Source organism: Danio aesculapii, chromosome 12, assembly GCF_903798145.1.
Source record: "Danio aesculapii chromosome 12, fDanAes4.1, whole genome shotgun sequence".
Taxonomy (NCBI): Eukaryota; Metazoa; Chordata; class Actinopteri; order Cypriniformes; family Danionidae; genus Danio; species Danio aesculapii.
Genome location: NC_079446.1, coordinates 603352 through 624181, shown reverse-complemented (window position 1 = coordinate 624181; position 20830 = coordinate 603352). Strand labels below are relative to the sequence as shown.

At 37.2% G+C, this 20830-nt stretch overlaps 1 protein-coding gene across 3 annotated transcripts in view; it reads right to left on the bottom strand.

The window, feature by feature from the left end:
- mprip (myosin phosphatase Rho interacting protein) overlaps positions 1-20830 on the bottom strand; it is a 77025-nt gene that overhangs the window by 33031 nt on the left and 23164 nt on the right. For all 3 annotated transcript variants that reach the window (XM_056470127.1, XM_056470126.1, XM_056470128.1), the window contains exons 4-13: positions 13605-13756; positions 13443-13527; positions 11203-11374; positions 8629-9004; positions 6010-6139; positions 5495-5590; positions 3185-3241; positions 1944-2012; positions 1782-1871; positions 445-554 (exon numbers count right to left, since the gene is read on the bottom strand). In XM_056470127.1, the coding sequence (XP_056326102.1) occupies positions 445-554; positions 1782-1871; positions 1944-2012; positions 3185-3241; positions 5495-5590; positions 6010-6139; positions 8629-9004; positions 11203-11374; positions 13443-13527; positions 13605-13756 (1337 nt within the window). The remainder of the gene's footprint in view (positions 1-444; positions 555-1781; positions 1872-1943; positions 2013-3184; positions 3242-5494; positions 5591-6009; positions 6140-8628; positions 9005-11202; positions 11375-13442; positions 13528-13604; positions 13757-20830) is intronic.

Sequence of the window (20830 nt, the reverse complement as noted above, 5' to 3'; positions counted from 1 at the left end):
CAGATTTTAACCATTTTAAGGTCAATATTATTAGCCCCCTTCAGCAATATTAGTGTTGGATTATCTTTTGGGTTTATATATTAAAAACATAATGTTAGAAAGGAGATTAAAATTATTCCAAATATCTAAAACAACGGATCTAAATAAAAATAATCAATAAACAATCTTTAACGAAGAATCTAAATATACTTTTATATGACCTATAATGGTTACAAAAAACAGCACGCCTTTGTGTTTATATATTAATATGATAATGTCAACAAATGTTAAAATTTTAAAAATGGTTTCTTGCTTGAATATAAATTTGCATAACTTTAATAACCACACACAAAAAAAAAAAAATATATATATATATATATGGCAAAAAAAGCAGATGTGTAAAAAAAGCAATGTGTTTTCCAGCAACACACACACACACACACACACACACACACACACACACACCTGGCTACATCTGGAGCAGTGGCCGGACGGACATTCTTCATCACTGCCTGGATCCAGTTACGGCGGATTCCTGCCGTCATGGCGGAGAGTGTGTGTACCGCCTCCTGAGTCTGAAGCAAACACACACATAATGCATTTAAAACCACACGAGAGAAAAAAAATTATAAAAAAAATATATATATATAAATTAAAACACAAAATTTCTAAAAGCAAAGTTTTTTTTAAAAAGCATTCACGTTAATAACAAAGTGTATAAAGTAAACAAGCACATAAAAGGTGTATAAAATAACAGGCCTATTAAATAAATATCCCATAAAAGGCTACAAAATTCACATCATGATAATATAAAATAAGAAAATAAACAGCACAAAAAGTAAAACATTCATAAAATAACACAAAAAAAATAATAAACTTACAGAATGAAACAAAACATTCAGAAAATTAATGATCATTTGTAATATAATCTATAAAATCAACAGAAATCCATTAAAAAAATCCATAATAGTAAAAAGATAAATAATAGAAGCACTTGTTTATAATAAATAAAACTGCACAAAAAAGATAATAAAAATAAAATACAAATGCATAAATAAAAACAAACAAAGTGAAAAAAGATGAAAATAAATGATAATTAAAATATCACCAAAAATATATAAAAAATAAATCTAAAATCCATGCAACTCTTAATTATAAAAACACATAATAGTAAAAAGATCATAAAATAAGAGCATTTAAAATAAATAAAACCGCACAAAACACAGTAAAAGTACAAACACAAATAAATGAATAACAAGTAACAAATGATAAAATTAAAGAAAAAAAAGATAAGATAAATGATAAGATGAAAATAAATTATAAATAAAATATCTGAAAAAAATAATTTAAAAAGTCTTTAAACAAAAATAAAAAATGATGACTGATAAAGATAAAGCTAAAGATATATACAACAAATACATTTAAATCCATACAACTTATCCAAAAAACCATCTAAAATAATCCATAATAGTAAAGATCATAAAACAGAAGCACTTGTTTATAATAAATAAAACTGCACAAAATTAAACAAGAAAAATACAAATACAGGAATAAAAATAGAGAAGGATGAAATGAAAGAAAAAAATTATAAGATGAAAATAAACGATAATTAAAATATCAGAAAAAAATTCATAAATTATTAAACAGTTTTAATTTAAAAAAGATCATAATAAGATCAAAATAAGAGCATTAATTTAAAATAAATCAAATTGGCCAAAAAGACAATTAGAAAAATAAATAAATAAACAAATAAATAAATCAAATGAAGCAATGGTAAATAAATGCTGTGTCGACACACTTACGTAAATCTGGAAGCCGTAGTTGCGCTGCGCCTGATACTCCGTAACATTATAGCATGTGCTGAGGTCAATCTCTCCATCCAGATCCGACGCCTGAATGCATCAAACACAGTGAGTGACAGGAAACATCATTAATTACAGAGTGATAAACACAGAATCAATCACCTCTTCAGCGATGGAGTCCTTGTAGTATCGCAGACTGTGATCTGTCAGCACAAACCAATACTTCTTCCACTGAAAGACAGACGAGACACGGGCAGATCAGCACAGAATCGGCTTTCAAGACATTTATTCTGCTTTAAAGAGGCTTTTAACTCAAGCAAATCAAAGAGACGCTGCCCTTTCACACGCCTTTGAGTCTGAAGAACTTTGATGAGCAGAAAACACACTCCGTCAATCATGCATTTAACACCGAGAACTGGAAATTATTAAAAAAAGAGGAAAAAAAAAAGCTAAAAATGAATCAAACAAGAAAAATCTCAAATGAAATCTAGAATAAATTAAAAACAATTAAAGAATCTAATAAAGGGAATCTAAAACATATAGAATATAGAAACTCATCTTTCTCAAATAAAGATTATAAATAAAAATCTAAAATGAATAAAAAAATTCAGTGAAAAATCGAACAAAGATTTAAAGGATTCTAGTAAAGGATCTCAAATGATCTAAAATAACTCTTTAAATGAATCTTTAAATGAATCTAAAGAAAAATCTGAAAATTAAAGGCTCAAAAAAACTATTTAAATCTAAAATAAAAAAACAAAAAAAACCCTGAACCATCTACACTGAAAAAAAAGTGTTGCATGCAAAACTGTTGCAAACAATTTATTTGTGTTGAATTTAAACAAACAGATTAAATTGAGCAATCTTCAGCCTAATTTGTTTGTTTAAATTCAGCCCAAATAAATAGTTTACAACCACTTAAATCCAAGGAATCATCTTTGAATAATTTTTTTCAGTGTAAAATGAATTTATAAAACTAAATGAATCCTAAAAAAAATAATAAATCTATAAATGAAGAACTGAAAAAATAAATGAATCTAAAATAAAAACACAAATCTAAAGTCTGAAAGAAATCTGATGAAGAATTCAGCTAAACATCTAAAACAATTCTAAATTAATCTTTAAACATTTCTGAAGAAAAAAACTAAAGAAAAAATCTAAAAATAAATAAAAAATTTATAAAAAAAATAAAATAATTTAAAATGAAAAATAAAAGAATCTAAAAAATGAATGAAAAATAAAATATAATATATTCTTTAAATGAATCTTGAAAAAGAATCTAAAGAAGACGATCTAAAATAAGAAAATAAGAGAACGTAAAAGAGTGTGGACTCTTTCTGTGGGTGTGAGTGTGTGTGTGTGTGTGTGTGTGTGTGTGTGTGTGTGTGTGAGGATCATCTGACCTGTCCTTCTTCATCCAGCTTCACCATCCAGCCTTTCTTAAAGTTCAGCAGATCAGGCTGCAGAAAACACAACACACACAGACATCAGTGTACACAGCAGAAGAGAGTGTGTGTGTATGTGTAAGAGGGTGTCCTATCATTTGAAATCACACACAAATACGCATGCACATACGCAAATATACACACACACTCTTGTGCTCACACGCACTTAAGGCTGATTAGTACTTCTGCTGAGTGATCGGTGTGACCCACGGCGCCTGCCTTGCATCTATAACTTTATCTATACCTGCATTTAAACTTCTGCACGCTGTTTGTGTCGCTCTGCAATAACACTTCAGAAGCGCTAGCTGGCAGCAGGGTATGTTATGTTCCTCTGTGTCGAGTTTCTTTGCAGGTGTTGTGCTTTTTCTGAACACTACAGGTAGCTCAAACTCACTCATTCAAGACGGGAACCAGCAGACCTGCTTTAATCATCAGGTAAACACAAAACTATCTGGAGCTCCTTCACGGGACTCAACACTGGTAAACACACTTGTAAACAAGTGTCTCAGACGTATGCGTCAGCCACGGCGAGGTCTATGTGTCTGCGTGAAGGCTGCACCCAGAGGCATTGCTAGACATAAAGCTCTACTGGGGATAAACAATCTTAAATGTAGAAAACAATGTTCAGACACAACTGGAGAGATGCTAAGATCATCTAAGAAATCTTTCGCATAAATATTAATTTCATTTGAATGAAATCCTATAGACAATTCAATAAAATACAAGAAAAATAGAAGTGTTCTAGGATTATCTGCTGTCTTAGACTGTTTATTTATCTGTTTATTAAGTCTTTACCTCTCTGACTCCTCATCCCTCCTTTTTGCTTCATACTAAATAAATCTATCAGGATGCATGATTAGTACGATCACCATCATATTATATAAACTTTAGTTTTGTCCACTAGCTGAACAAAAAAGGCTGTTACGCCGGTTTTACAACGCATGAGAGGTGCGTGACAAGCAAGTAGCCTGCTTTTTTGGTGCCCATGTTAACTACCGGGACTTGCACCGGCAGAAGAGCAGCGTGTGCGAGAGGCGCGCGTGTTCTCTGTGCACACGAGGAGATGCGTCAGTTTGCTTCTTGATTAAACACATTGCTTTCACCAGCGTTGGTTGGGTTGCACACAGAGAATAACGTCTTTATTCTGGAATTATCACTCCTAATGAATACACTCGCATATGAAGTAAATCATATCTCAATGCATTTACTGGGGCACTGGAGATTTTTACTGGGCCACGTGCCCCAGTAAATTGGGTCTAGTGACGCCCCTGGCTGCACCGGAGCATACGTATACGCTTGATGCAGAAGAATAGCTCAGTCTTTATACTCAAACACACAGTGCTTCCCACAGGTTAGAAATATACTAGCAGTGGTAGCCGGACTGAAACACAGCTTTTACCCATGTGACTTTTAACTATATTTTTATTTATTATGACACTGTTATACACCTTTTCTTTTCAATGGGTTAAAGTTATTACAAAAGGCTGTGGAAATAAAGGAAATCCTGACCTATAAACATCATTAAATTAATAAAAGATACAGCAAATGAGAAATAAATAGAAGAAAAGGAATAAAAATAGACAACATTACAAAAAATTATAATAATTACAAGAATAAAAAGTGTAGATTATTTAATCATGAGGCAAATTAATTGATTAACCATTTCTAATGGTGTATAAATATTTTGTAGGCAGTATAGATGTCATTTAGTTCTCTCAGAGCATTTACTCCGAGTATACAGTAAAACTTCATTAAATAATTCATCATTTAAATGTTTCTCTGGTGGCTGCGTGTGCAGTTAGCTGTCAAAACGCTTACAAATAATGACGACTTCAGAAAGAGAACGCAAACGCCAAATCCTGGACATTATAGGAGATTCAGAAACTACGGTCGGACGCAATGTGACGCGTCTCTGTGAGTGTGCAGAGCATGTGAGACTGTCTGTGTGAGTGTTGACCGTTCTCACACACACAGAACCAGCAGTAGGACATGTGCAGAGCGAGAGGATTTTTCCACTGGTTAATCGATCGTGAATGTTTGGATATAAGAAAAGTGTAAACAGATGGTTTTATTCATGCGTCACCAACAAATATACTTGGCGGCCGTTAATATACCTGGGCAGCCCAAGTAAAGTCTACATGTGGGAAGCACTAAATACATATGTGTACACACTGATTCCTAAACGCACACACGCACAAACTATAACACACACACACACACACACACACACACACACACACACACACACACACGCAAACACACACTTACGGTCATGACGGACTCAGTGGTCCTGCGGTCCAGAGATTTGGCTCTTCTCAGCGGAGGATGGAAGTCTAAAGGCTGAGCTGCGTCTGTCTTCTGCTCCTGGACACACACACACACACACACACACACATCTTAACAATTTATTTACTTTTCCCCCATGTAAAACGCTATTTTTTCCAAGGAAACGAATAACATGGACAACATGGATACCCGAACATCACAGATCAGTGGTGTATGCGCACACACACACACACACACACTTTTTATTTTTTTACAAAATGTAGTAAGTGTGTCTGAAATCCATCACCTTTGCTTCTTTCTAACTGATGTATGAGAGAATTACAAAATAATGAACGGAAAAACTCTTTTTTTCTGATCTTCTGAATAAAAATATACAGTTAAAGCCTTTTTTATTAGCCCAAATTATCATTAATATAATGCTTTTCAAATATTTCCCACAGCCAGATTAATATGCAAAATATTGATTTTCAAAAGGGGGTGTGTTCATGAATATTTACCTGCCGCTGGAATCTCCTGTTCTGGCTCCGCCCCTGTCGGATCTCAGCGCCGCTGGACTCCTGAACCTCCATCCGCTCCTGCTGCTCCAGCTCCAGCGCCTCCAGCTTCTCGATTACATTCGAGCGGCCGCTGAAAACCCAGAGAGACGTCAAACACCAGACACAATCCTGCAATAAATACTTTTTTGGGAGGGTGGGGGGGGGGTGCACCGAAATGAAAATTCAGGACGCAATTGGTCAAAAACTAAAGATTACGAAAAAAGAAAAATAATTATTTTTAACAATTATTCATTTAATATAGAGTTGAAGTGTGAATTATTAGTTATTTAATAATTATTAATTATATATAAGAATTACATATATTATTACATATTATTACATATATATATTACATATATTACATATATAATAATTATTAATAATTTTTTCACTAATTTCTGTTTAACAGAGAGTTTTTTTCAAACATTTCTAATCATAATAGTTTTAATAACTCATCTCTAATAACTGAAGTCTTTTCTCTGTGTCATGATGACAGCACATAATATTAGACTAGTATTCAGCTTAAAGTGACATTTAAAGGCTTCACTAGGGTAATTAGGGTAAAGTTAGGGTAATTAGGCAAGTCATTGTATAACAGTGGTTTATTCTGGAGACAATCCAACACTAATATTGCTGAAGGGGGCTAATAATATTGAGCTTAAAATGGCTTTAAAACTATTAAAAACTGCTTTTATTCTAGCTGAAATAAAACAAATAAGACTTTCTCCAGAAGAAACAATATTAGAGGAAATACTGTGAGAAACTCCTCAATCTGAGAAACATCATCTGGGAAATAATGGAAGAAAATAAAGAATAATTTTGACTTCAACTTTATATAAAAAACAAAATTGACAAGACTTTAATTTAACTCAATAACCTGTATTATATTGATGAACAAAAACACAAGTCAATAAAATAAACACATTTTACTGACAGTGAACGAGTCGAGCGGCATCAGCACATTATTTTAGAAAAAAAGGGGAACACTTTACAATAAGGATCATTAGTTAATGCATTTACTAACATGAACAACACTTGTGCAGCATTTATTATTCATTATAATGAACATTTACTAATGCATTATTAACATCCAAGTCCATGCCTGTTAACATTAGTTAATGCACCATGAGTTAACAATGAACAACTGTATTTTCATTAACAAACATGAACAAATACTGTAGTAAATGTGAAATACTGTAGTAAATGTATTGTTCATGATAGTAAATGCATTAATTAACATGAACTGATGAACCTTATTGTGAGGTGTGACTGAAAAAAGCTAATCGTGGAAATAGCTTTCCTTCAGGGAAACGTTTTATTAGAAATACTGCAAACATTTTTGTGCTCAAAAAAAAAAGTCTGTGAGACATCTAAAAATAGACGTCTGGTCTAAACGAAGGCTAAATTTGGGCTGTCAATAACAATCTAACATCTAAGAATAGTAAATATTTGACTTAACACATCAGACTTGCTCTGTCCCATCAGGTTTATAGTGAGCATACTGAACAAACAGCAGCTCAGTTATACTTTGAGGTAAACAAATGCAAAGTAATTATATTTACCTGGTATATAAGAGTAAGACTAGCACATGCTAGAATGCATATAAATATAAAACTCTTCATCTGTCTTTAATATTGCTGTAAACGTGGGGAAAAGACACTGAGTAATAGGAGTAATTTTAGATTGCAAGAAGACAAAAATATTTCCTGTGTACATTTTTCAGGATTTACAGATGAGCAGAAATGTCCTCGATGTCAAATGTCATTGATGATCGATTTAATTTACATCCTTTGATGCATAAAATAATTTTATATATAGTGATATTCAAATAAGACCGTATAAGTGTTGACATGGTTAAAAATGTCTCCTAGTTTTCCTTCAGACAGACCCTCAGTTCACAAACCAACGTCTGAAAATATGAAATGATTATTTTTTTTCTAATGTTGCCCTTATTAGGGATGCGCACTGCAGTGTTAGCGGCCTTAAAAGGGCAGAAGAAAGCCAGTCAGAGAGGTATTTGAGAGTCACATGATTGCACTGGGCCTCATTGGCTGCTGGGTAAAGACTCTGTTCCCATAAAGCCAAATAAAAGCAGAGCAGCGTCCAGTTCCCTTCATTCCCTTAATAAAGTGCGTCAGAGATGATGTGGAGACGCTCTCCAGGACTCTGACCTCTTAGGGACGATGGGAGATTATCAAATTAAAACAAACATGAGGATGAAGAGCAGCATTTAAGAAGTCTGCATTTACTTGATGCTCTACATACACACACACACACACACGCACGCACACACACACACACACACACGCACACACACACACAATTTTTGTCCATTAAACAAATTTGTGTATTTCAGGTTAACTCTTTCAGTACAGCAACCTCCTGAATAAACAGAACTGAAGGAAGAAAGAAAGTAGCAGTGTTTACTGAAGGTGATTACTGCCAGCATTCAGGATATAATAATCTGGGTAATCTCCATTATTCCATGTGAAAAGCATGTTGTGAAAGGCGTTCTGGCCTAATAAGGAGTGTGTGGCTGAATGTGAGCCATCATGCCTCTTTAAGGGTCAGTTCTCTCACCTTCTCTCTGGGCTCAGCACTGGCTCCCGCTCCCGGGTCTGTGGGCTTCGCAGGCGGCTGCGTTTGAGGGCCCGGGGCTCCGGCGGGTGGCTGTCGCTGCTCGTGACTGTGCTGCCACTAGCCTCCGAGTCCAGAGAGCTCATAGAGCCGCTGATGTGTGAGCCATTGGACAGGAGGCTGCTGCCTGAGGGGAAGGGGTCGCTGGGGGCTGGGGACAGGCAGCGAGGAACCCCGCCTGTCTCTGCACTCTGCCTGCTGGAGCTGCTGCCTGTGGGGGACAGCGGGTCTATAGGAGCCTGAGAGACTGGCGAGTGGAAAGAGAGTCCACATCGGTCAACCTCATCCCCATTCACTGAGCTCACCGCCGAGCCCTCGCCTGCACACACACAGCACAGGCATAAAAACAAAGGTGTACAAGACAGTCAAAGTACAGTCATAAAGGAACAGTCATACAGCAGTTATAAAGGAAAGTTCAAAGAGGACAGTTATAAAGCACAGGCGTACAAGACAGTCAAAAAAGAACAGTCATAAAGCACAGGCGTACAGGACAGTTGTAAAGGAACAGTCGAAAAGGAACAGTCATAAAGCACAGGCACACAGGACAGTCATAAATGAAAAGTCGAAAAAAGAACAGTCATAAAGGAACAGTCAAAGCACAGGCGTACAGGACACTCACACAGCACAGGCGTACAGGACACTCACACAGCACAGGCGTACAGGACAGTTATAAATGAACAGTCAAAAAAAGAACAGTCAAAGCACAGGCGTACAGGACAGTCATAAAGTACAGGTATACAGGACAGTCATAAAGGAACAGTCGAAAAGGAAGAGTCATAAAGCAACAGTCGAAAAAGAACAGTCATAGAGCACAGGAGTACAGGACAGTCATAAAATACAGGCGTACAGGACAGTCATAAAGGAACAGTCGAAAAAGAACAGTCATAAAGTACAGGCGTACAGGACAGTCATAAAGGAATAGTTGAAAAAGAACAGTCATAAAGTACAGGTGTACAGGACAGTCATAAAGGAACAGTCGAAAAAGAACAGTCATAAAGTACTGGCGTACAGGACAGTCGTAATGTACAGGTGTAAATGACAGTCATTATGGAACAGTCAAAAAAGAACAGTCATGAAATACTGGCGTAAAGCACAGTCGTAATGTACAGGTGTAAATGACAGTCATTATGGAACAGTCAAAAAAGAACAGTCATGAAATACTGGCGTAAAGCACAGTCGTAATGTACAGGTGTAAATGACAGTCATTATGGAACAGTCAAAAAAGAACAGTCATGAAATACTGGCGTAAAGGACAGTCGTAATGTACAGGTGTAAATGACAGTCATTAAGGAACAGTCGAAAAGAACAGTCATAAAGCACAGGTGTACAGGACAGTCATAAATGAATAGTCGAAAAAGAACAGTCATAAAGTACAGGCATACAGGACAGTCATAAAGTACAGGTGTAAATGACAGTCATTATGGAACAGTCGAAAAAGAACAGTCATAAAGCACAGGCGTACAGGACAGTCATAAAGTACAGGTGTAAATGACAGTCATTATGGAACAGTCGAAAAAGAACAGTCATAAAGTACTGGCGTACAGGACAGTCGTAATGTACAGGTGTAAATGACAGTCATTATGGAACAGTCGAAAAAGAACAGTCATAAAGCACAGGCGTACAGGACAGTCATAAAGGAATAGTCGAAAAAGAACAGTCATAAAGTACTGGCGTACAGGACAGTCGTAATGTACAGGTGTAAATGACAGTCATTAAGGAACAGTCGAAAAGAACAGTCATAAAGTACAGGCGTACAAGACAGTCATAAAGGAACAGTCGAAAAAGAACAGTCATAAAGTACAGGCGTACAGGACAGTTATAAAGAAACAGTCGAAAAGGAACAGTCATAAAGTACAGGTGTACAGAACAGTCATAAAGGAACAGTCGAAAAAGAACAGTCACACAGCACAGTCATACATCACATAAAACACATGAAGAAATAGTTGTATCACAGTCATATGGCACAGTTGTACAACAGTCGTCGAGCAGTCATAAAACAGTCATACAGCCAGTTATAAAGCACTGCCATACAGCACATTCTCACAGAGCATTCATACTGCACTGTCGTCCAGCAATCAGAAAGCACAGACGTAAAGGAACAGTCAGACAGCACAGTAAGAATGGAAGAGTCAAAAGCACAGTCATAAAGGAACAGTCATAGGGAAAGAGTCATACAGCACAGTAGCACAGCACAGTCATAAAAGAACAGTCAAAAAAAAGAACAGTCACGCAGCACAGTCATACATCACACCAAGCACACTGGTCCAGCACAGCTATGAAGGAATAGTTGTATCAGTCATACAACAGTTATCGAGTACAGTCATCCAGCAGTCATAAAGCAGTCATACAGCCAGTTATAAAGCATTGCCATACAGCACATTCTCACGGAGCATTCATCCAGCACAGTCATCCAGCACAGTCATCCAGCACAGTCATCCAGCACAGTCGCACAGCAGTCAGAAAGCACAGACGTAAAGGAACAGTCAGACAGAGATGTGTTTTGGGAGTTCTCCGCACCTGTAGAGGGCAGCGGTGAGCCGACAGGAGGAATCTCGCTGGTCCAAGTGTGAGCGGCGTCTGCTTCTCTGCTCTGCAGCTCCTCCTGCCAGATGATGGAGCTGGAGTCTGGAGTTTTCTCTGCGTCAGGGATGCCGGCGCCCGTTACCGCCACCTTAGCTGGACCCGGCTCCTGAAAGCACACGAGCGACACCCATACAGTTCTGCTGCACACTTATTTTCATAGAGATCAACATTATATACAGCATTGCACACACGGTTTTTGCACACAAATGTGACAGGAGGATACAGGCTAATGTCCACTGCTGTATGGACAACCGTTATATTAATGTACAATATAAACGTGATTTAACGTCCTGTATTCATGCTCTGATTTAAACACGTGTGAAACTCACATTTGATGATGACTGATGATCACAGAGAGCTGAACAGAGCTTTTAATCCCGGTTGCTTTGCACACACACTGTCTTGTTGATATGATTATACGCGTTACACAGAGACATGTTAATACGCGGCTGTCAATCAATTCAGTGGGCGGGGAAACCGCACTCCTACGTCATGTTGCGGTGGGACTCAAAATGGGAGGGATTTAGATCCTATTTTAACGTCAGGAGATTAAAAAAGAGACTTATTGTGTTTCTATCACTCCAATATGACTGTGGACACACTAAACTACACACAGCTCTGTCCAAACAGCTTACAGAAGATGATTCTCACCATAGGTGCCCTTTAAGCAATCATTTAGTTGTTGAAGCATAAAAATAAGCGAAAGACCGTTTAAACGCAGGCGCCGTCAGGAGCAGCAGGCGAGCGCAGAAAATCCATTGAAAACACTGAGGTAGAATCAATTTCCATATTTTAAAGACATGGCGCAGAAAAATCTAATTTAATGCAGTGCTTCCTGTTTGGTCTGATACCCACTTTATATCATATCTCAGCCAGGCAGTGAAGATCGCTGTTTATTTAAAGAAATCAGATCTTAAACACTGCGATTTCGTATGGGATGACAATTATCCAGAAGCCCTGGGGCTGGCAGACTGATATAAAACTCCACATCATTTCCAAAAGAAAGAGAGAGGAAAAAACATTTGAGAGAGAACTACTGTAGTTATGTATTTATTTATTAAACTCAGGATTAAACTGTTAATGATTTATGATTCATATTATCAAACCATCATCACAGAATCTAAATCAATTTAAAGGGAAAACGCAACATATGAGGAAAAACAAAGCTCTTCATTATATCCTGGCATAATAAAAGTTCACTAGAGGAGATTATAAGTGCGTCCCAAATCACATACTTACGCACTATTCTACGCCATTTTGTAGTATAAATAGTGCAAGTAGTGCATTCACACTGAGAACTCTAAAATTAATAAGAGCACTTTAATTACCCGGATGATGCACTCATTCAGCCGGTAAAATGAAGTGTGGAATGATGGACACTTCACGCACTAAACACCCACTGCTTTGCTCACGTAGCGGAAGAGGTGGAGCTATCGGGCGCACATGTTGGATAACTTTATTATAGCGCCTCCCGATGGTGAATGCAGCTTATGACAGAAATATTAAACCACTGAACAGCAGAATGTATTACCACTATTGTGAAGAATGTCTAATATTTCCAAAACATAGAAGAATTATTTCAATTTCATTACATTTGAATAGATTAAAATAGCCTTTATTACCACTGTTTTTGATATTCAATTGATATTAAACACATAAAAAGAGAGAAATCTACAGCTTACTTTAATTGTTTAAATAATACTAGACCTGAAAAATGGAGCCAAAATACATAAATAGAAATTTATCAGGCAGACAACTACGAGCACTGAGGAGTTTTACCAATATATCAATGTATATACTGAAATAGTGAAATGTTGAAGTTTACCAAAATAAAAATATATATATATATATTTAAACACAATAAATAAAAATGCCTATTTATTAAGACAGTCTCATCAGAATTTTGTTTCTTCTCATCAGAATTCTGAAGTTTCTTAAGACAAAAAAAAATTTGACTTGATTTTTTTGGTATTTTCACAGCAAAACACAAAATTTAAGCAAATAGAGCCATAAGTTGTAATAAAACCTTCACAAAATGTTATTTTAGGCCACACACATACATGCATTATTCCTACAAAACCCCGGAGGGGTTCATTAAACATATTTGGACTACTCAAACGTACCGATAAAACTGCAACCTTTTTTTTTTTAGAAAAGTAATGCTAGTGATGTACCTGTGAGGTGGCCGGCTCCACCTTGCGCTTCTTCTTCTGGTTCTGCTTGTTGGTTCTGGGATACACAGCCAGCTGCTCACTCCACCTGCAGAAGAGCACACACACAGAGGTCAGCTCACTCGTGCCTGTCAATGGTCAGACGCAGACAGAAGCGTCTCGTACCCGTTGATGATCTCTTTGTTGTCTCCGCGGATGAAATACTCCTGCTCGGGCGTCACGATGCACAGTGCGTTCTTCTGACCCGTCCGCGGCTCCGCATCCACCACGTCTGTGCACTGGTTCATGTTCACCGTTCCCTGCGGCAGCGTGCTGGGCTGGAGGACAACACCAACCATCAGGAGATCCATTATTATTAAATGAACCACCACAAATGGATTCACTGAACAAACATGAGCACTACATGCTTCAAAATGCAAATATTTAATAGGAATGTATGTGTTGAGTGGTGTAGTAGTCAGCGGGTGGAGTTACTAAATAAATGAATTTACTTATATATAAAATGAGGAGTTTGAGGATAATCTTGGAGGACTCTCATGAAAATGTTTGGGTTTTTTTTAAGATTTATTTTTGGCCTTTTTGCCTTTTTTAGATAGGACAGTAATGAGACAGGAGACGAAGTGGGAGAGAGAGAAAGGGGGTAGTTTTGTTACTGGCACAGACCACTCGCTTATGGTCCATTGTTACTGGTACGGTCCACTTTGTTACGGTTACAGTCAACTCTGCAGTGGTCCATATTTAATGGTACGGTCAACTCTGTTATGGTCCATATTTAATGGTACGGTCAACTCTGTTATGGTCCATATTTAATGGTACGGTCAACTCTGTTATGGTCCATATTTAATGGTACGGTCAACTCTGTTATGGTCCATATTTAATGGTACGGTCAACTCTGTTATGGTCCATATTTAATGGTACGGTCAACTCTGTTATGGTCCATATTTAATGGTACGGTCAACTCTGTTATGGTCCATATTTAATGGTACGGTCAACTCTGTTATGGTCCATATTTAATGGTACGGTCAACTCTGTTATGGTCCATATTTAATGGTACGGTCAACTCTGTTGTGGTCCATATTTAATGGTACGGTCAACTCTGTTATGGTCCGGTCCATATTTAATGGTACGGTCAACTCTGTTGTGGTCCATATTTAAATGGTACGGTCAACTCTGTTGTGGTCCATATTTAAATGGTACGGTCAACTCTGTTGTGGTCCATATTTAATGGTACGGTCAACTCTGTTGTGGTCCATATTTAAATGGTACGGTCAACTCTGTTGTGGTCCATATTTAATGGTACGGTCAACTCTGTTGTGGTCCATATTTAAATGGTACGGTCAACTCTGTTATGGTCCATATTTAATGGTACGGTCAACTCTGTTTTGGTCCATATTTAATGGTACGGTCAACTCTGTTGTGGTCCATATTTAATGGTACGGTCAACTCTGTTATGGTCCATATTTAATGGTACGGTCAACTCTGTTATGGTCCATATTTAATGGTACGGTCAACTCTGTTTTGGTCCATATTTAATGGTACGGTCAACTCTGTTTTGGTCCATATTTAATGGTACAGTCAACTCTGTTATGGTCCATATTTAATGGTACGGTCCATATTTAATGGTACAGTCAACTCTGTTATGGTCCATATTTAATGGTACGGTCCATATTTAATGGTACAGTCAACTCTGTTATGGTCCATATTTAATGGTACGGTCAACTCTGTTATGGTCCATATTTAATGGTACGGTCAACTCTGTTTTGGTCCATATTTAATGGTACGGTCAACTCTGTTTTGGTCCATATTTAATGGTACAGTCAACTCTGTTTTGGTCCATATTTAATGGTACAGTCAACTCTGTTATGGTCCATATTTAATGGTACGGTCAACTCTGTTTTGGTCCATATTTAATGGTACAGTCAACTCTGTTATGGTCCATATTTAATGGTACGGTCACCTCTGTTATGGTCCATATTTAATGGTACGGTCAACTCTGTTGTGGTCCATTGTTACTGGTACAGTCAACTCTGTTACTGGTACAGTCAACTCTGTTGTGGTCCATATTTAATGGTACGGTCAACTCTGTTATGGTCCATATTTAATGGTACGGTCCATATTTAATGGTACGGTCAACTCTGTTATGGTCCATATTTAATGGTACGGTCCATATTTAATGGTACGGTCACCTCTGTTGTGGTCCATATTTAATGGTACGGTCACCTCTGTTACTGGTACAGTCAACTCTGTTGTGGTCCATTGTTACTGGTACGATGCACTGTTACTATGTTACTCTCTGTTTTAAAATTTTCTTAAGTTAAACACATTCGTAACAGCTTATACGTTTGTTGTATATCATTAAATAAATTCAAGGAAAATGAATGGAAAATGCATGAAATGAACATCCTGAATGAGTCTCATACTGCATGATCCACAACTAAACGCATACAAGCGTATAAAAACAGTTGTCAATAGTATTCTCTCTTTAATAATTGATTAACTGATTAATAGTTGATTGACTAACACTTAAATAAAGACTTGAGCTGATGTGACGTATATGCAAACACACACACAAAAGAATGTTCAACATTTTAATTACTGTAAGCAATACTGTGAGGAACTGAGACACCTGTATGTTCTACTAATGTAGTTTACTCTTGTATTTTGAATCAACATGTTTTCAGGGTTGTTTTGAGTAATCTGAAGCTCTCCGATTTTCCAGCGTTTGCAGAAGTCGCCTGATATCTAGAGTAGATTCTGAGTAAAGCAGCAGATAAACATCACTCGTCTAGTCCTCAGTGCAGGTACCAGCTTTAATATTCACCGTTCAGCTGACACCACCGTTTCCTAATGCTTTTCATCAAACAAAGTCCATTCAGCAGGTTTAACAACAAACATGATCCATATAACAATAAATAACAGCTGACAGAAGACAATTCATATAATTCAGACATCTAGTGTAAGGATGCTGAACATTCAGGTTTATATATTAGAGTACACTTTCACACAGACAACAGCTGTCATTCATTACCCTTCAGCTTAGTCCCTTTATTCATCAGGGGTCACCACAGCGGAATGAACCGCCAACTATTCCAGCATATGTTTTACACAGCGGATGCCCTTCCAGCCGCATCCCAGAACTGGGAAACACCCATACACACTCATTCACACACACACACACTAGGCCAATTTAGTTGATCAGTTCCCCTATAGCACATGTGTTTGGACTGTTAGAGAAACCGAAGCACCCGGAGGAAACCCACACTAACACGGGGAGAACATGCAAACTCCACACAGAAACACCAACTGACCCAGCCGGGAAACATGCTGAATGCTAATTTCACTGTATTTGTCACCAAATAAATGAAGCTTTGGTAAGCAGAATACTCCAGTAGCAGATTTAATAATCCACTGTGGGCAGTTTTTGTCGATTAAGACTCTTAGTTCATGTATAAATACCAAAATATTTACTGCAATAATGTGCATGAACCGTGTGGTCCTTATAATTCTGGAGCAAGTCTAACAGGTTTATTGGTTTTATTCATGCGTGTCGCCATGCAGACAATATATAGTTCAATTCTACACTGTTTTACCCATTCAAAAGAGTCGTTTAAAAGGATTCAAGAGGAACAAAAACTTGGTGGACTAACATTAATTGTTCATCTCAAAACTAGCAATGTGCATTAACAAAATAACATTTAATTTAATGCAAACCTTTTTAAAAAACTAGTGTCATCCTGGAATATCAGATTCAGGTAATAAACACTGGTTTGAAAACTGATCTCTCAACATTGACGCACAGTTTATTTGTGGTATATAGAGGATCTCACTGTTTGCAAGAGCAACATGAGGGTAAACACTGAATTTAAGGGTAGATTATTTCATTAGAGGTGATTCAGATGTTTTCTTGGTTGTATTTTCATCCAGATATGCTGATATTCACACTGTTATCAGCCCTTCTGCAGACTGGAGATGTAAAACAGGTGCCGTCTCTTCCTGATTTTCCCTTTTATGGCCATTTTAAGTGATCTGGCTTTATTAAAAGCTGCCAGTAAACTCCGGGGAATGCCAAATATGGCAATTACAGTGTGTCAGAGTTATAAAGTGCTGCAGTGTTTCTGTTTCACTACAGTAATGAGACACCAGCAGTGTAAGAACAGGAGACACGACAACAAAGAGCTTCACGTCACTCCCAAAACAGCCCCAAACGTCCACATTTCTATGTTCTTCGTTCGACCTCATAGAAAGCGAGATGTCTCTGATTACTAATTTAATATTATATTATCCAGCAGAGAACGAATGAAGAACTCATCACGAGTAAAACTGTCGCAAGCGCTGGGGTCTCTGGATGGTGGGAGTGTTAGAGATAAGAGGAAAACATGAGGCAACGCATGGAGGGGAAAAAAAACAGAAAACAGGAAGAGCAAATAGCTGGAAGCAGGACTGTCATCATGTCTCACAGCGAGCCTGAGGGAAACACAGGGGCCCGTCCATAAAAACACACTGCTAAAGCCTGACAAATACAGCAGCGGGCACTGAGAAACACGCATGTGTGTGTAGCTCATCTGTACAGTGTTTTCAGGAGAAAGTCTAGGGATACAGCTGCAGACACGCATCAATATAGCATCATTTTTGTGACACTGTTCAACAGTAATTAACATTACATTACTGTGAGGGTTGGGTTTAGAGGTTAGGAGTTATAAAAATACAATTTAATGGGTAATTTAATAAATAATATAAATAAAACTCAGTATAGTTTTGGTTTTACATTACTGTGAGGGGTAGGTTTAGGCTTTGGGCAGGGGTAGATGTTATTAAAATACAACTTAATGGGTCATTTAATAAATAATATGAGTAATACTCTGTATAACTGCTGTTTTTACATTACTGTGAGGGTTGGGGAAGAGGTAGATGTTAATAAAATACAATTTAATGGGTTATATGAATGATATGGGCGACGCAGTAGGTAGTGCTGTCGCCTCACAGCAAAAAGGTCTCTGGTTCGAGCCTCGGCTGGGTCAGTTGGCGTTTCTGTGTGGAGTTTGCCTGGGTTTCCTCCGGGTGCTCTGGTTTCCCCCACAGTCCAAACACATGCAGTACAGGTGAATTGGGTAGGCTGAATTGTCCATAGTGTATGAGTGTGAATGAGTGTGTGTGGATGTTTCCCAGAGATGGGTTGCGGCTGGAAGGGCATCCGCTGCGTAAAAACATGCTGGATAAGTTGGTGGTTCATTCCGCTGTGGCCACCCCAGATTAATAACGGGGCTAAGCCGACAAGAAAATGAATGAATGAAATAAATAATACTTAGTCTAATTACTGTTTTACATTAGTGATGGTTGGGTTTAGGGTTGGGGTCGATGTTAATAAAAAAAATACAATTAATAGGTAATTCAATACATAATATGAACAATAATCTGTATAATTACTGTAAAACATTATATATATATGTAAAACGTAATATATGCATCTAAATTAGTTTACTATAATTAATGATAATTACTATAAAATCATATTATCATATTATTCAGATAAATCATTGTGAACTTGAACAAAAACAATGTAAACGTGGCCTATAAAAAGATCATTAAAAGAAAGCTCAATTAAAAACTTGCATTGGTTCTAAATGTGATAGGAAAAATGACTCAATGTAAACTTGGTTTTATAGTTAATCTACAGCTTGTCTTATAATTCCCCAAAACCTTTTACATTTTACAAGCTTTAATGTTCATTCCCAAATCAGTTTTGGAGTTTCTCAGACATGGCTGTTGTATAACTGATTTCTTGCTATTTTTGGAGCTTGACAATACCCACCGTCTATTAAAATGATTATTTAAAGTGCCGACGCACAGCTCCGTTTCTCCTTTTCATGATGAGGGAGAAACGAAACACTAAACCAGGCAGACAGACGAGACGAGAGAATGTTTTGGTCTCAACAACTTGGTTTATTGCAAACATTAGCTGTGAAATAAAGCCCCTGCCTTCTCGAATAACTGATCTTCCTTTATAGCAGATGTACTGTATGTGCCCAGACGTGCAGTGCCCGCTGGAAAAACACACCTATGGGAATCTCTCTGAACACCTAAAGGCTAGAAAACAGCAGCGCTTCAGTCAACATCTGCAGACAGGCTGCATCACACTGGGATTAAAATGACATTTTCTATATACAGAGCCATATGAACAGGATTTCACCACACTGACTTCAAAAGCTCTGTTTGTACAGAATTTGGGCGATACGGCGGCGCAGTGGTTAGCACTGTGGCCTCACAGCAAGAAGGTCGCTGGTTCGAATCCCGGCTGGGTCAGTTGGTGTTTCTGTGTGGAGTTTGCATGTTCTCCCCATGTGGGTTTACCCCATAGTACAAACACATGCACTATAGGGGAACTGATCAACTAAATTGGCCGTAGTGTATGAGTGTGTGTGTGTGTGTGTAAATGAGTGTTTCCCAGCACTGGAAGGGCATCCGCTGTGTTTTACTGTGTGAAACATATGCTGTAATAGTTGGCGGTTCATTCCGCTGTGTCAACCCCTGATGAATAAGGGACTAAGCTGAAGGAAAATGAAGAAATGAATTTAAAAATTCTGTTTTATATAAAATAAATAAATGAAAAAAAGCTCAATTCTATTTCTGATGGTTTGTTTAGAAATGTATTAATTTACAGATTAGACGTATAAAGGGTTAAGGATTTCTTAAAAATGACCCGACACTATTTTCAAAAAACTAATTCCAATTACTTATTTCTTTCCCACATATTTTAAATAATGTGTCAAAACAAGCGGACACTAGCTGCATACTTACTAAAAAACTCTTTAAAAAGGATTAACTTTAATAACCTAAATGTATGCACAACACACTGCTTTGCTAAAGTTTGGAGAAGTATTGTTGGTGTTTGGATGTGTGTTGAATTGATTGGGTAGCTTTACATAAACAAAGGAAAACTGAGACCCGTTTAAAGCCATTTAAGACCTACAAGACAATTTTTCAGTAAATTTAAGACTTGAAGACCCTGCAGAGACCCTGTACTTCTTTGTCTTGTTTCTAGTCCAAATATCAACTAATTCTTAAAATCAAGAAGCATTTTCTGGACAAGCAAAACATATAGTGTTGTTTTCAGAAATAATGAGTCAAACTGAGGTGAGTTTTTCTTTAAAACAAGTAAAATAATCTGACAATGGGGGAAGAAAAATCTAACCGAATAGAAGATTATTCTGCTTACCTCATTGGCAGATTATTTAGCTTGTTTTAAAGAAACTCACCTCGTTTTGACTCATTATTTCTGAAAACAACACTATATGTTTTGCTTGTCCAGAAAATGCTTCTTGATTTCAGAAAATGTAGATATTTGCACTAGAAATAAGACAGAAACTCTAAGAAAAGCATTTTCTGCATGTATT